This window comes from Mustela putorius, unplaced genomic scaffold, assembly GCF_011764305.1.
Source record: "Mustela putorius furo isolate JIRA1106 unplaced genomic scaffold, ASM1176430v1.1 tig00000577_pilon_pilon_pilon, whole genome shotgun sequence".
Taxonomy (NCBI): Eukaryota; Metazoa; Chordata; class Mammalia; order Carnivora; family Mustelidae; genus Mustela; species Mustela putorius.
This window is the reverse complement of record NW_025421421.1, coordinates 6,769,093-6,782,579: the sequence shown is the minus strand read 5'-3', so window position 1 is coordinate 6,782,579 and position 13,487 is coordinate 6,769,093. Positions and strand designations below refer to the sequence as shown.

Sequence of the window (13,487 nt, the reverse complement as noted above, 5' to 3'; positions counted from 1 at the left end):
CTCGAGAGCCTCCTCAGGTGTTTCTTTTAGTGCTACTAGAAGAGATGTGGAGGGTGGGCCCCGGGAGGGGACGTCTCTGAAGCAGGGGGATGAGGGGGTCACCCTTCCCTCCCTGGGTCACTGACTGAAGATCAGGTTCCGACCCGAAACCTTAAGGACCCGCGAGTGGATGAAACATAGGCAGGATCAAGGCCCAGAACAGGGTTCCTCAAATTGCTTTCAGTCAGTATCCTGCAATTTCCAAGGCTGCCTGCCAGCCTGTGGACACACTGTTCAGATTAAACAAGAGGTGCACTGGGATTTAAGACGATCAACGAGAAGGCAGATTTTACAGGAAGGCTCATTAACTCTTCGTTCATTAACCTCTTGTGTTCAGAGGCCTTGAAAAAGCCCTTCCTACCTTGCCACATTTCACAACTTAAAGAAATGAAACCAAAACATTTGCCCAACCAATTCCAGTAAGTTCATTCAAACATCTTTTGTAGGGGCCCAGGGTTACTTGTAGGGTTATTCTGAGTCTGGCTCCTCCTTTTATATGGCTTTTTCAAGTTTCAGCCCTAAGGCTCTCATCCTCAGGGAGGGATGGCTTTGACATTCGGTTTCACATACTTTCCTTTACAGGAAATTGCCACACCCGGCAATTCCAGGAGCCCCTCCACCCCCGTGGCCACCAGGTAGAAGTTATGAAGGAACCTGAGGAGGTTTAGCCCATTTTGCCTTTAGGCAGGAGCGACTCAAAATGATCCCAATCAGATGAACACATTTTCAATCTTAAAATAACCACTGATGAAAATGTGCTATTCCCCTCTGGAGACTCTGCCACACCTCACCCCCAGTTGTCCCCTCTTATTGAAAGAATGCCACTGACCCCCGTCCTGCCCCCGCCAACCACAGGGCATATGCCCGCAGTCTCTTTCCAGTGGTTGGTTGGACCCATTCTGGATGAAGGAATCGCTTCCCCTAGTGAGTTTCCAAGATGGAGGAGAACGCCACAAGCTCTGGTTGAGGGCATAGCTATGACTTGGATTTCTGTCCTTTACTCAAGGTGCCAGACTAAATTCTCTACCCGGTCCACTTGTTTCCCATTTAGTGGAGGGACCCAACCATTGCAGACTCTGAAGACTCAGTGGGTCATTCAGAGCAGCCCTCAAACAGAAAGACGCTTCTCTGCCCCTTTCTAGAAAGATCTCAGCCTACAAGACCTCCCTTAGAAATGCACCTCAGGAGCACCTGGGTGGCGCATTTGGTTAAGGGTCCAACTCTTGACATCAGCTCAGGTCATGGTCTCAGGTCATGGGACCGAGCTACCCATTGGGCTCCACGCACAGCACAGAGTCTGCTGGAGTTTCTCTCCTTTTCCCTCTGCCCTTCCCCCTACTCACGCTCTCGTCTCTGAAATAAATAAATTGATTTAAAAAAAAAAAAAAAGCATTCTTCTGCAATACCCCGGTATTTCTTTTAAGTCCTTCATGAGGAAATAAAAAGGAATGTGGGTGGTTGGGTGGCTCAGTGGGTTAAGCCTCTGCCTTCAGCTCAGGTCATGATCTCAGGGTCCTGGGATCGAGCCCCGCATCAGGCTTTCTGCTCAGCAGGGAGCCTGCTTCCCCCTCTCTCTCTGCCTGCCTCTCTGCCTACTTGTGATCTCTGTGTCAAATAAATAAATAAAATCCTTGAAAAACAAATGAAAGAAATCATTTTTTGTCTTAAGCTGAAAGAGACCAAGGAAGCCCTTCCAAAGGTCTTGCCACTTACTTTGATGTGGGGGTGTTTTGCGCACATTGTCCCCCAGACACGGGAACAACGCTCCTCCTTTCTATGTTCGTAGAATTCAGGGTCTCGTAAGACGGCCACTCTCCGTCCACCATGTGTCAGGACAAACTCGCTGCGCCCCTCCAGCCGTGTCTTATCGTCCGTAGAGACGGGCAGCACGATGGGGATACTCATGTTAATCACTCCATCTAGAAAGAGAGCCATGTGATGAGTTGAGTACAGGGCGCCAGCTGTGCTGTCCTCGAAGGGGACTCCCATGTGCACGTCCATTCCAAACACTGCCTGCAAAGCCCAGGAAGGCCTCAAGCCTACGTGGTGGTGTTGGCTGCATGAGCTTCTGCAGAGTCTACGATGAGAAGTCCTTGAGAGGCCTCTCAACGCAAGACACGGGAGTTGTGAAAAACTTTTCACAAACACGGAGGGGCCTTCAGTGAGTGATCTGATCTGGGGGCCGAGGAGGGGGCATCTCCCTTCTGAGTTTCCGTTCAAAAGCTTGGTCCTGACCACAACATACCAGAGAGTGTCAAGTCTTCAACAACCCAATTACACACAATAAAGGCTGGCCAAAGAAGCTCAAACAGAAACTTCTAGTCTTTCTTAGAAACGAACCTTGTAATAACGTTGGTAGATCTCTGAATTGTGGTACCAACACACCAAATTGAAAAAGAAAAAAAAAAAATCAGACCATTAACACCAAGGGGTAGGACCCCAAGGAGGGAGTCCTGATGTCTGTTTCCTGTGGTCCAGACATAGTGTCACCTTTACGTGATATTGAAAAGACTTCTCTGGGGGTCACAGCTTTGCTGGTTCCACCATCAGGCAAAAACCAGGCAGAGGGAAAGCCATAGACAGTGGATTCACACACTTACTCTGGAGAGTGAGCTCCTCTCCCCTTTACACTACTTTTCTTACTTTAAAAGGAATTTAAGTAAACTGGCAATCTGGTTTCTCAGGATACAACATGACAACTGGAAGGTACGGGGTGTGCTGTTCAGAGAATTTCTATCTTCAGCACATGCCTAGAGACACCCTGATCTCAAAGGAAGAGGCAAGAGAATTACTTAAAAGGTGATAAAGAAATTGTGAAAGCTCATTTTGTGTGTCTCCTTAGCTAGGCTGCAGTGCTCAGACAGTCAATCAAATGTTGTTCTAGATGTTTCTCGGAAGGTATTTTTAAGAGGAGATGAACATTTGAGTCAGTAGATTTTGGGTAGAGCAGAGTGTCCTCTATAAGGTGATGGGCTGCACAGAATCAGCTGAAGGACTCAACGGAAGACCCTATGCCAGGAAGAAGAGGGAACTCAGCCCACAGACTTTGAACGTGAACTTCAAGTCTTCCCTGGGTCTCTGGCCTGCCAGTCACAAGGTTCTGCAACTGTGTGAGCCAACTCCTTAAAATCAATCTCTCCCCTCACCCTCTCTGTCCACCCTGCCTTATTTTTCTGGAGAACCCTGACTAATAAAACTACAGTCATGGCGGGGCTCGTCCCGTGTGGGGCCTACAACCCCTCGGGGGACCATTACACTAGAGCTCAGTTCAATAACTGGTGTAACTAGGGAAGATGACATCCCTTTAAAGCTTCCTTGTGTTTAACACATTTTAAAAAATGAATATGAAGTTATTTGGGGTTTTTTTTTTTTGGAAAGAGCTTTTTTAAATGTTTCTAGGCAAAATGGTTAAAAGATGTAGTTCTTTTCAGTTTGGGGCTTCAAAGATTACAATTCAGCTTTCGGGAAACATTTAATTTCTTAATGAGGCCAGATAACATTAAAGATGTGACCCTTTTGGTGGGGATGCCTGATGTCCACCAATGACGTCCATCTCTCGGCTGTACTCACAGGTGAGAAAACAGGGCCCACCATCAGTGTACAACACTGAAGAAGGTTAGGGAGATCCGGGGGATTCCCAAGTTCAAGACTCAGAAGGGAACAAGAGCATGTGAATAAGGAAAACATTCAGCTCCATGAAAAACCACCGCAGTTACTTATGGATTTGAGGGAACGTCCCACAGATTAATGAATTCTTTTAAACCTAACCTTCAAAATCCAACACCTGGAATGCCTCTGATAGAGTTAAAGATCTGAGCTCTGAGTCAGCTATGACACCCGTCTATAGGCCTAGCACTTTGCACCTTCTACATACTCTCCAGAAGTCACTAGAGTGTAAAAGAATGTCACAGGATAAAGACAGCAACTGCAGGGGACAAACAAATCCGGTCTATCAAAGTCCTGTGACTCCCCCCCAACACTGCGTAAACCACAAGTACGTTCTCTGCACCAGAAGTTATGGGTTTTGATGTTCCAGTGACTCCTTTGTTTCAAAGTTCAGGCGTTTTCTGGGCTCCATTCCCCTTCTCTGTGCTCAGTTGCCCCACTTGAGAGATGGGATAACGAATAATCCGTATTCGTTACGGATTGCTGGGGGTGGGCACATGGTACAGCCCTTTATCCCTGGAGGTGTGTGATCGAAGATACTGCAACCCACCGCACAATCCAGTTGAGGAGAGGGGAGAGAGGCCCACCAAGCAGAGGGTGCCCTGTGTTCTGTGGATTACTGACCACACTGCTCACATAGATCGAACCAAATTCAAGTAAAACAAAACACAAAGCCCCAGGTGGGTGTGAGACAAGCGCAGCTCTGCCCAGCGCATCCTTGCATTGCTACCTTCCATCTGTTCATCTGGGGTGAAACCCAGGGGCGACACCACTCTCCCACGCAGCTGTGTCCTTTGATCCGCTAGGCTCCTGCCCAATGTAGCCTCTGACCCACGTTCCTCTTGGCCTTGAGGGAAACCCTGCTCTGGAGAAACAGCACTTCCTGATGGTGGTCAAGAAAGCCAGTCTCGGCGTGGAGTGGGGGAGTCCCATGATGCCAGCTGACTGCATCCGCCCGGAGCTACAGCTCCCCATGGTGCGAGCAGCTTCCCCAACCACCTTCCTAAACTCTTCCACGACAGGAACTCGTCCAACAGCGTGATGCTCTGCTGAGGCCTCCTCCATGGCTTCCCACCCGACTGGGGCTCTCGGCCTCGCCCACTGTGGGTGAGATGGCTCTTACGGGGGCTGCCTCACATTGCCAGGGGGCCTTGGCTGCTGAGTCCATGGTTAGTCCAACACAGAACTTTTGCGTAGGACTTTTCCCAAGCAAACGTGACAACACTTTCTATTGCTTAACTAGGCCTTTTTTTTTTTAAGTTGCAGGAGTAGAATTCAGGGATTCACCACCTACAATTTGTAGTGCTCATCATAGCAAGTGCCTTCCTTAATGCCCACCCCCTATCCAGCCCATACCCTGACCCACCTCCCTCCATCAGCCCTCAGTTTGTTCTCTAGCATTAAGAGTCTCTTAGGGTTTGCCTCTCTTTTTCCCCCACTGTGTTCATCTGTTTTGTTTCTTAAACTCCACATAGGAGTGAAATCCTGTGGTATTTGTCTTTCTCTGCCTAACTTATTTCGATTAGCATCATACTCTCTAGATCCATCCATGTCCTTGCAAATGGCAAGATCTCATTCTTTTTTATGGCTGAGTAATATTCCATTATATATGCCATGGTATATACCACATCTTCTTTATTCATTCATCAGTCAATGGACACTTGGGCTCTTTCCATAATTTGGCTATTGCAGATAATGCTGCTATAAACATGGGGAAGCATGTGCCCCTTTGAATCAGCATTTTTTTAAAAGACTATTTATTTATTTATTTGACAGTGACACAGCGAGAGAGGGAACACAAGCAGGGGGAGTGAGAGAGGGAGAACCAAGCTTCATGCTGAGCAGGGATGCGGGGCTCGATCCCAGGACCCCGGGGGATCATGACCTGAGCTGAAGGCAGACACTTAACAACTGAGCCATCCAGGCGCCCCCTGAATCACTATTTTTATATGCTTTGAGTAAATACCTAGTTGTGCAATTACTAGATCCAGGGTAGCTCTATTTTTAACTTTTTGAGGAACCTCCATACTGTTTTCAAAATGGCTGCACCAGTTTGCACTCCCACCAATAGTCAAGAGGGTTCCCCTTTCTCCGAATTCTCGCCAGCATCTGTCATTTCTTGTGTTGATTTCAGCCATTCTGACAGGTGTTTGTGCTACCTCATCATTGCTCTGAACGTAAGTTTTAAAGGGAAAGCAACAATGATGAAAACAGCACCAAAGATAAATGAGACCTTCACAATTTTACCTTTCCCTTCTGGGAGAATGAAGAAATTTACAGTCAAAGCAACTTGTGTATTCATTCCTGGTTCTATGACTACCAATCATCATAGCTTGAAATTAAATTCATGCATAATCGGTGCGCCTGGGTGGCTCAGTGGGTTAAGCCGCTGCCTTCGGCTCAGGTTATGATCTCAAGGTCCTGCGATCGAGTCCCACATCAGGCTCTCTACTCAGCAGGAGGCCTGCTTCCCTTCCTCTATCTGCCTGCCTCTCTGCCTACTTGTGATCTCTGTCAAATAAATAAATAAAATCTTAAAAAAAAAAAAATTCATGCATAATCACACCACAGACAAATGAAATACGGCCCTGTACAATCCAACCAGGTGTGTCCATTTAAATCACATCTAAAATCAATTTCTCCCTCATCGATTAAAAATGTTTTATAAATGCATTAGAAAAAATTTCTAGATTTGTGAATCAAATGAGGACTCATAGATTTAATTAACAGAGAGGATCATAATTGTTTTTAATCTCAGGGACAAAATGTACAACAATAATTTAGAAACAAGTTCAGTTTTGTCAGCCAAATAGGATATTATAAACAGCTGCATCTGATCCAGAAATTTCCTGTTATTTGGACTCTGATCAACAGAAGAATGTAGCATTATTATTCTATTATAACTGATTAGATCATGAACTGTTACAACAATTCCAGCTGGATCATTTGGATTTTTTAAAATTATGTTCTTAACCATTTCTAATTAATGTAACTATCTAATTATAATAATTTAACTATTTGGAAAGTTGAAGTACATACCAGGAAGGACTGTGCCTAGAGAAATATAAACACAATTAAGAAACATGTTTTCAGCTCTCCACCAAGATAATCTTAAAGCAACAATATCAAGGAACAGATTCCTATTACAAAACGTCACATATATAACATACAAATATACGATGCTCTTTGCTACTGGTCTGAAGAATGTGTAACAGCAAAAAGAGGCTGAGACCAGGATTTGTAGTGAACGTCATTCAGTGCAATCCTGAAGCATTACTCAGATGACTATATGCTTTGAAATAATTACAACACGTTATAGCACCTCCAGCTTCGCAAATTTGCCTCTTACAAATGTGTGATGTCTAGGTCTAATAGCAAACTGCTCTAGAACGTTCTAGAATCCCAGATGTTTAGAGGACATGAAATTCTACCTGGCAGAACAAGCATAGTAAGAACGAGAACCAGGATAACTTGGATTTGAATCCAAGCTTCAGGTGAGTTACTTAACCTTTCAAGTACTTATTTCCTCATGAGAAAAGTATCTTTCCAAAAGTGTTATCTGGATTAAATGTGATATCCTGTGTCAGATGCTGGGGTCAGAAGATATCAGGTACCAAATAAATGCTGGCGGTGCCTGTGGAAAGCCCTCAGGCCTCCCCACCCGCCTTGGCAAGTCAGAGCTGTGGAGGACTTGTCTTCAAATGGTCCAGTCTCATGAGGCCACCATGTTGTGACTTTCCTTGGAAGCCACCAGTCAAGAAGATGAGCTTGAGGTTCCATTTTTTTAATTTAGATGAGATACTTACAACTGGGGGGGAATCTGTAACAATCTCAAAACTCTATATCCAGGGGTGCCTGGGTGGCTCAGTGGGTTAAAGCCTCTGCCTTCAGCTCAGGTCATGATCTCGGGGTCCTGGGATTGAGCCCCACATCGAGCTCTCTGCTCTGCAGGGAGCCTGCTTCCCTTCTCTATTTCAGCCTGCCTCTCTGACTATTTGTGATCTCTGTCTATTGAATAAATAAATAAAATTTAAAACAAACAAACAAAAAAAACTCTACATCCAGTGGAAAATAAGGTGATATAATGAACCAATGAAAGTAGATCCTTGAACAATAGAGGGAATAATTCATCTTGTGTAATCCTCAGAAACACTTAAATTTTTCTTTTTTTTCCTTAGACTGAGTAGACTGAGTTTTTTGTTTCTTTTGTTTTGCTTTTTAATTTAAGGGGAAATGTGAACTTTTAAGGAAATTAAAACCAACAGAGTATTCCTGAGAGATGTGGTCCAAATTAAAAAAATATATATATTGCCTGCAGATGGCAGGCGACCAAGGAACATGCAATTTTTTGATAGCAGATGACTGTGCCTACACGTCTGTGGCTCTAGAAATTTCAGATTTTCAGTCGGTGGTGACTCATGACTTTCATGAGCTGATTAAAATTAAATGATATCCATATGAATGAGATCTTGTTTGGCCTTCTGAGATACACATATATCACCTTCTAGAATTTAACTATGTCTATACAGCCCGAAAGCCATCAAGGGGAGCTCTCTCCCCGGAGACTCATGTTGTGGTAGGAACAGGGTTTCAGGAAGCTTCCTGCAGGCATGCTCATGGCTGCTGTCCAGGCAGGAGGGACGCCGAGCCCAGCCCTTCCACAGGAGCAGCTCTATTTTCATCTGCTCTTTGTATTGCTTCAGAGTTCACAGATATGACACATGATTTGGGGCGGGGGGGGGCGGCTAAGGGAGCGGCTGGGTGGCTCCTTCAGTTGAGTCTCCAACTCTTGATTTCTGCTCAGGTCATGATCTCAGGGTCGCGGGACTGAGCCCCAAGTTGGGCTCCACGATCAGCAGGGAGTCTGCTTGAGACTCTCTCTCTCTCCCTCCCTCTGCCCCTCCCCCTGCGCACATTCTCTCTCAATAAATAAAATCATAAAATATAACAAAAGGCCTGACAACCACTGATATGGGGAGAAGAACTCACTGAACTAGGGTTCAGAAGATGGGTGTACTATCTGCCCCTCCAAGCTCACATCTGTCTTCATTACCACTCTGTCTCCAGCCACTAGAACAAACCTTGGCATATGAGGACACTAGGTAAACATTTGTTGGCTGATGAATGAACATCTTATCTGTGCTACTTCCAGACTGACATAACTATGCGTGAGCCAGAGAGTCCCCTCAGTCAATGTCTTTTCATTGTATGCGTCAGGGCGGGGGAGGGGAGGGGTCTGTCAACATAGGGAACATTTACTCCTGGACCAGTTGTTCCTGACTCTTCCTCATCCCCATGGGGTAGGGACTGGTGTTAGCAGCCCATGGAAGGCATGAGGGAACTGAGGCCTGCAGGGTTAAGTAATGCGCCTCAGGTTCACAGCAAACCACTAGCCCACGAGCCCCGCTCGGATCCACAACTACACTGTTCCCCACTAGGATATTCTGTCTCGACTTAGCACCATATATCCTTGGTTTCTATTACTGGATTTACATAGGAGTCGAGAAAGCTTCTGGAAGGTGGCAGTGGTGGTGGTGGGGGGACTTCTGGATCCTCACTACAATGAGGGCTGCAGAACTGTGTCCGCTGGACTGGGGTGGACTCTGCTGTAGACAGTGACACCAGCAGAAAGTCAAAGGGAGAAAAGGAATCTTGTAGGGGGTGCCAGACACAGACCCTACAGCTGGAAGGGTTCCAGAGCCCCCCCAGGCACCCACAGAAGAAAGGCCAGTTCACAGGGTTGTTTCTTCCAGTTCTCTGATGCTGTGGGGTTCAAGCGACTGCTAGAGGGTCCTCAGCTGAAGTTTGCCCAGAGCAAGGGGACAGGAGCTTTCCCACTTGAGGGGGAGTCTGTGAGCTGCCACAGCCCCATGGGTCTCAGGACATTCGTGAACAGGCAGGAGCTGCATCTCTGTGGATGCAGAGAGCCACGTGCATCCACAAGACAAGAGGCACACGGGTGTGGGCCGGAGTCAGGGGCACAGGAAGCATCCCACCTTGAGAACTCCCGCAAGCCCCTGGGCATGGGTTTTCAGAAGAGCTGGGATTTCTGGATGGGCGGTAGGAATCAGGAGCTAGTGGGAGTCCAGTACTCATGGGGACGTGACCTCCCTCAGCTCCGTGCTGCTGGGGCTCCGGGGGCAGACACGTGGGGGACCTGGGCAGGGAGACCTGTAACAAGGGCTTTGTCCAGCCCATGATAGCGAGGACCAAATAAGAAAAGAAAATCGCTGTGTTTTATAAACTGCAGAGCACCATAAAATGAAATTAAAAGGATGTGAGAGGGAGGGAGCGAGATTTGCCTAAAAGATATGGATAGCTTATTACAGTTTGCTGTCCGGCATCTTTTTGGATCACAGACTCCTTTAAGAATCTATCAAAAGCTAAGAACTCTTAACCCAGGAAAACGCCCGTTCTCCCCTTCTTAAATCACAAAGGATTTCTGCCTACGCTAGGATGGTTTTTGTCTCCCCTCCGTGATGTCCTAGCTCCCGGGCAAAGGACCCTGGCTTCCATCCACACCCAGAGCCCAGGTATTTTTCTCTACGGAACAAGTGCTGTCTTTTAGCCACAGCTCTGGCTGGGAGGCTCAGGGCCCATCTCCTGCCTGTGGTTGGCCGCGGTGTCGGTGAAGTTTACTCAATGCGGCCTGTGCCCAGCACGTATCAGAATTAAGACACCAAAGGAAGTGTCAGCCTTCCTCAGACAGAGAGCCTAGCCTCCTCACTTGTCTCAGAACGGACACCGGGAGAGCAGCCTGGCAGGGAAAGCATTGGGCCAGAAGTCCCTGGATTCTGGTCTCTGGTCTTGGACCAGTGGTATGAACTCAGGCAGGGCACTAAGGCCAGGATCAGCTTCCTCATCTGCAAAGGGCGTGATCAGAGTTGCCTGGTTAAAGGCAATCATGCCTGAGAAAATGTTCTGCAGATGGACAAGTGCTGTACAGATATGATGATTATTGCTAAGGCAAGCTATAAGGGAAACAACTGAATTTTGGAATGTGATTTTATCCCCCCAGTCAGAGTCACAAGCCCAGCCCACCGACATCTTTTCCCAGGAAAGACTATCTGATGTGATTTTGCTCCCTAAAATGTCTGGAGCCCTGCTCCGAGTCACAGACTTGGTGTCCCCCAGCTCCCTGCCCCCTCCCCCCACTAGCAGCCATTCCTCAGGGGCTTGAAACAGACAAGCTCCATTTGACGAGCTCAGGCCCTTCTGGGAAGGAAATGATCACAGAAGGGGCCAGAAGTTTTCCGAATAACACACGCTTCCAATCTGGACCAGATCAGTGCTCTCAAGTCCCTCGGCCTGTGCCCAGAAGGCGGGCTTAGTGCGGCCCCAGGGGGGTCTGGAGGATGCCACCAGCCTCCTACAGCACACGGAAGGGCACGAAGAGCGACATTTGAGTGTCCAGTGGGAAAAGTCACTGCACGATGCCGCTTGGCCCGGCAGCCGGGTGGTGAGACGCCCCTGCAGGTCACCCCATGCGCTAAGCTCACCCCCGCCCACCCCAGGATGCTCCCAGCAGCAGGCAACGGCCCCCGATCGCCCTCTACTCTGAGTATGGAGGCAAGCAAAGCCAAACAGACTTAACCTTCTCTTGGCTTCGCATGCAAGGAAAAGCCCTCATTTTTCAGTTCTTTACTTTCCAATAGTCAATAATCCTTTTAGGATAGCCCTTACCCTCAAAAAAAAATCCTAAAAAATCGAATTTATACATAATAGAATTAGACATATAACAAATCCTTTAAATATCTCGAGTAAAAGGGATGATGTGAGAATTAATACCAAGAATGAATGCTTCTTGTTCCTGTGAAAATTTCTGAGCACGATTTTTTTTTTTTTTAAACAATGAAGAGTAAAAAGCAAGTAAGAAAAGCACGTACCGTCCAGCAGGGTGTCGAAGTGTATGGCCTGCAAGTATTCCTTCTCTCGCATGAAACCTTTGAGGGGAGTGGCCCAGCCTTCGCTCAAAACTTGGACCCACTGAAGATCCAGCTGCAAAACACAAAAGCAGGTGAACATTTCCATAGCTCTGTTTCCCAGCCAGCTGGCCCCAGGGCAGGCCTTTCTTATTCTGCTGGGCAGAAGAATGAAGGCAGAATCTTTCATGTGTTAAGTGTTCCGTTTTGATGCTGAAGCATGATCCAGGGCCCAGATAAGCTCGAGCCTAGAACTTTCCTACTGGAGAGCAGTGATCTAAGATTGAGGTGCAGAGAGCCTCATGATGGGCAACTGTGTTAACATTCCCTGTTCCTGCTTTTTTTTTTTTCCTCGACAAATATTCTGGTCGGGCTACATATTTTCACCAAATGTAGTAGGTAGTTGAATGAAATTGGCAAACCCCTGACTTGAAAAGTCCAACATTCTTAGCAGGATACTGGAAACACTTCAAGCTCTGGCCCTTTGGGCTGATGGGGAGATTTCTACCTCCTCCCAGGCCTATCCTCTTTCCCACCTGAAATTCCTGTTCATCTTTTAAACCCCGAAGCATGGTTCACTGCTCTGCTGACCTTTCCTACCATCCCCAGGACCAAAACAATGATTAGATTATTTGAAGTTCTTTTGTACCTCGCAGCCCATTTCATTATGGGAATTACCGTTCCACGCCATAATTATAATCACGTACTTCTTGTGTGCCCAGAGCACTGGAGTATTCAGAATTTCTTTTGTGAGGTCAGGGGGTTCTGCATATAAATTGGTCATGACTTGTTCAGGTATGACTGAACCTGCAACAGGTTCCCACCTTACTCTGCCTCTTAGAAAAATGCCCAAGGTTTTAAGGGATAAGAAAAAGGTACCAATGAAGATCTGAACAGCTGGAATGGACCAATAACACTGACCTATAAAGAGCCAAAGGCATCTGCCGTGCCCTTGACCGGGCTGCAGCGAACACGTTCCAGGCAGTAAATTCAACATGACCAAAGGGTCTACACCTGCTCCTTAGGCTGGACTCTGCTGTGTTAGGAAAAAATGGGATTTGCAGAGTAGGAAAACAGTCCTATCACTTTAGATCAGGGTGGATCTTTTCTCCACATTCCTTCTTGATTGTCCAAAAAAAACACTTGCATTTTTTTTTCTTTACTTGCATTCTGAACAAACTTTCCTCAGCCGCTGTCAACAATACCGCCCAATGCCTGCACTTTGGCATAACTGAATGTTCACAGTGTCCTCTGCAAAACAGAAGTTACCTGCCTGTCTGCCTCCGTTCTGGGCACTGCCCCACTACCTTGCAGCAGCTCCCGGAGAGAGATTTGCTTGGCAAGAGGTTAGAAAAATAAAAGGCAATGATGAAGTGTTCTTCCTTATGGACACTGCATTTCCCTGATCCATACCTTCCTTATTACCTAGACTAGTTGTAAACACATTATAATGATGGCCGTGAGGCTGATTCTCCTGGGGCCAGCCCGCAGGTCTCACCTTGGTAATTTCTAATGAAGGGAGAGCTTCGGCCTCAGCCCGAACCTGGTCAAGTTTGTTCTCGGGCACAAAGAGCTCGTGGACGCCTTTCATGATCGTGTGCGGTACGATGTTCTGAAAGGAAGCAGAATGGGTAAAAATTTGAAATAAAAACTGCAAAAAGAATACTCCGGTGAGGGACGCCTGGGTGGCTCAGTTGGTTAAGCAGCTGCCTTCGGCTCAGGTCATGATCCCAGCGTCCTGGGATCGAGTCCCGCATCGGGCTCCTTGCTCCGCGGGGAGCCTGCTTCTCCCTCTGACTCTGCCTTCCACTCTATCTGCCTGTGCTCACTCTCGCTCGCTCTCTCTCTGACAAATAAATT

The 13,487-nt window shown here is 47.0% G+C and overlaps 1 protein-coding gene across 2 annotated transcripts in view; it reads right to left on the bottom strand.

The window, feature by feature from the left end:
* The window catches only part of PAPSS2 (3'-phosphoadenosine 5'-phosphosulfate synthase 2), a 117,150-nt gene that overhangs the window by 8,749 nt on the left and 94,914 nt on the right, over positions 1–13,487 (bottom strand). For both annotated transcript variants that reach the window (XM_013062244.2, XM_045081450.1), the window contains 3 exons: positions 13,126–13,239; positions 11,592–11,703; positions 1,753–1,958 (listed from right to left, as the gene is read on the bottom strand). In XM_013062244.2, the coding sequence (XP_012917698.1) occupies positions 1,753–1,958; positions 11,592–11,703; positions 13,126–13,239 (432 nt within the window). The remainder of the gene's footprint in view (positions 1–1,752; positions 1,959–11,591; positions 11,704–13,125; positions 13,240–13,487) is intronic.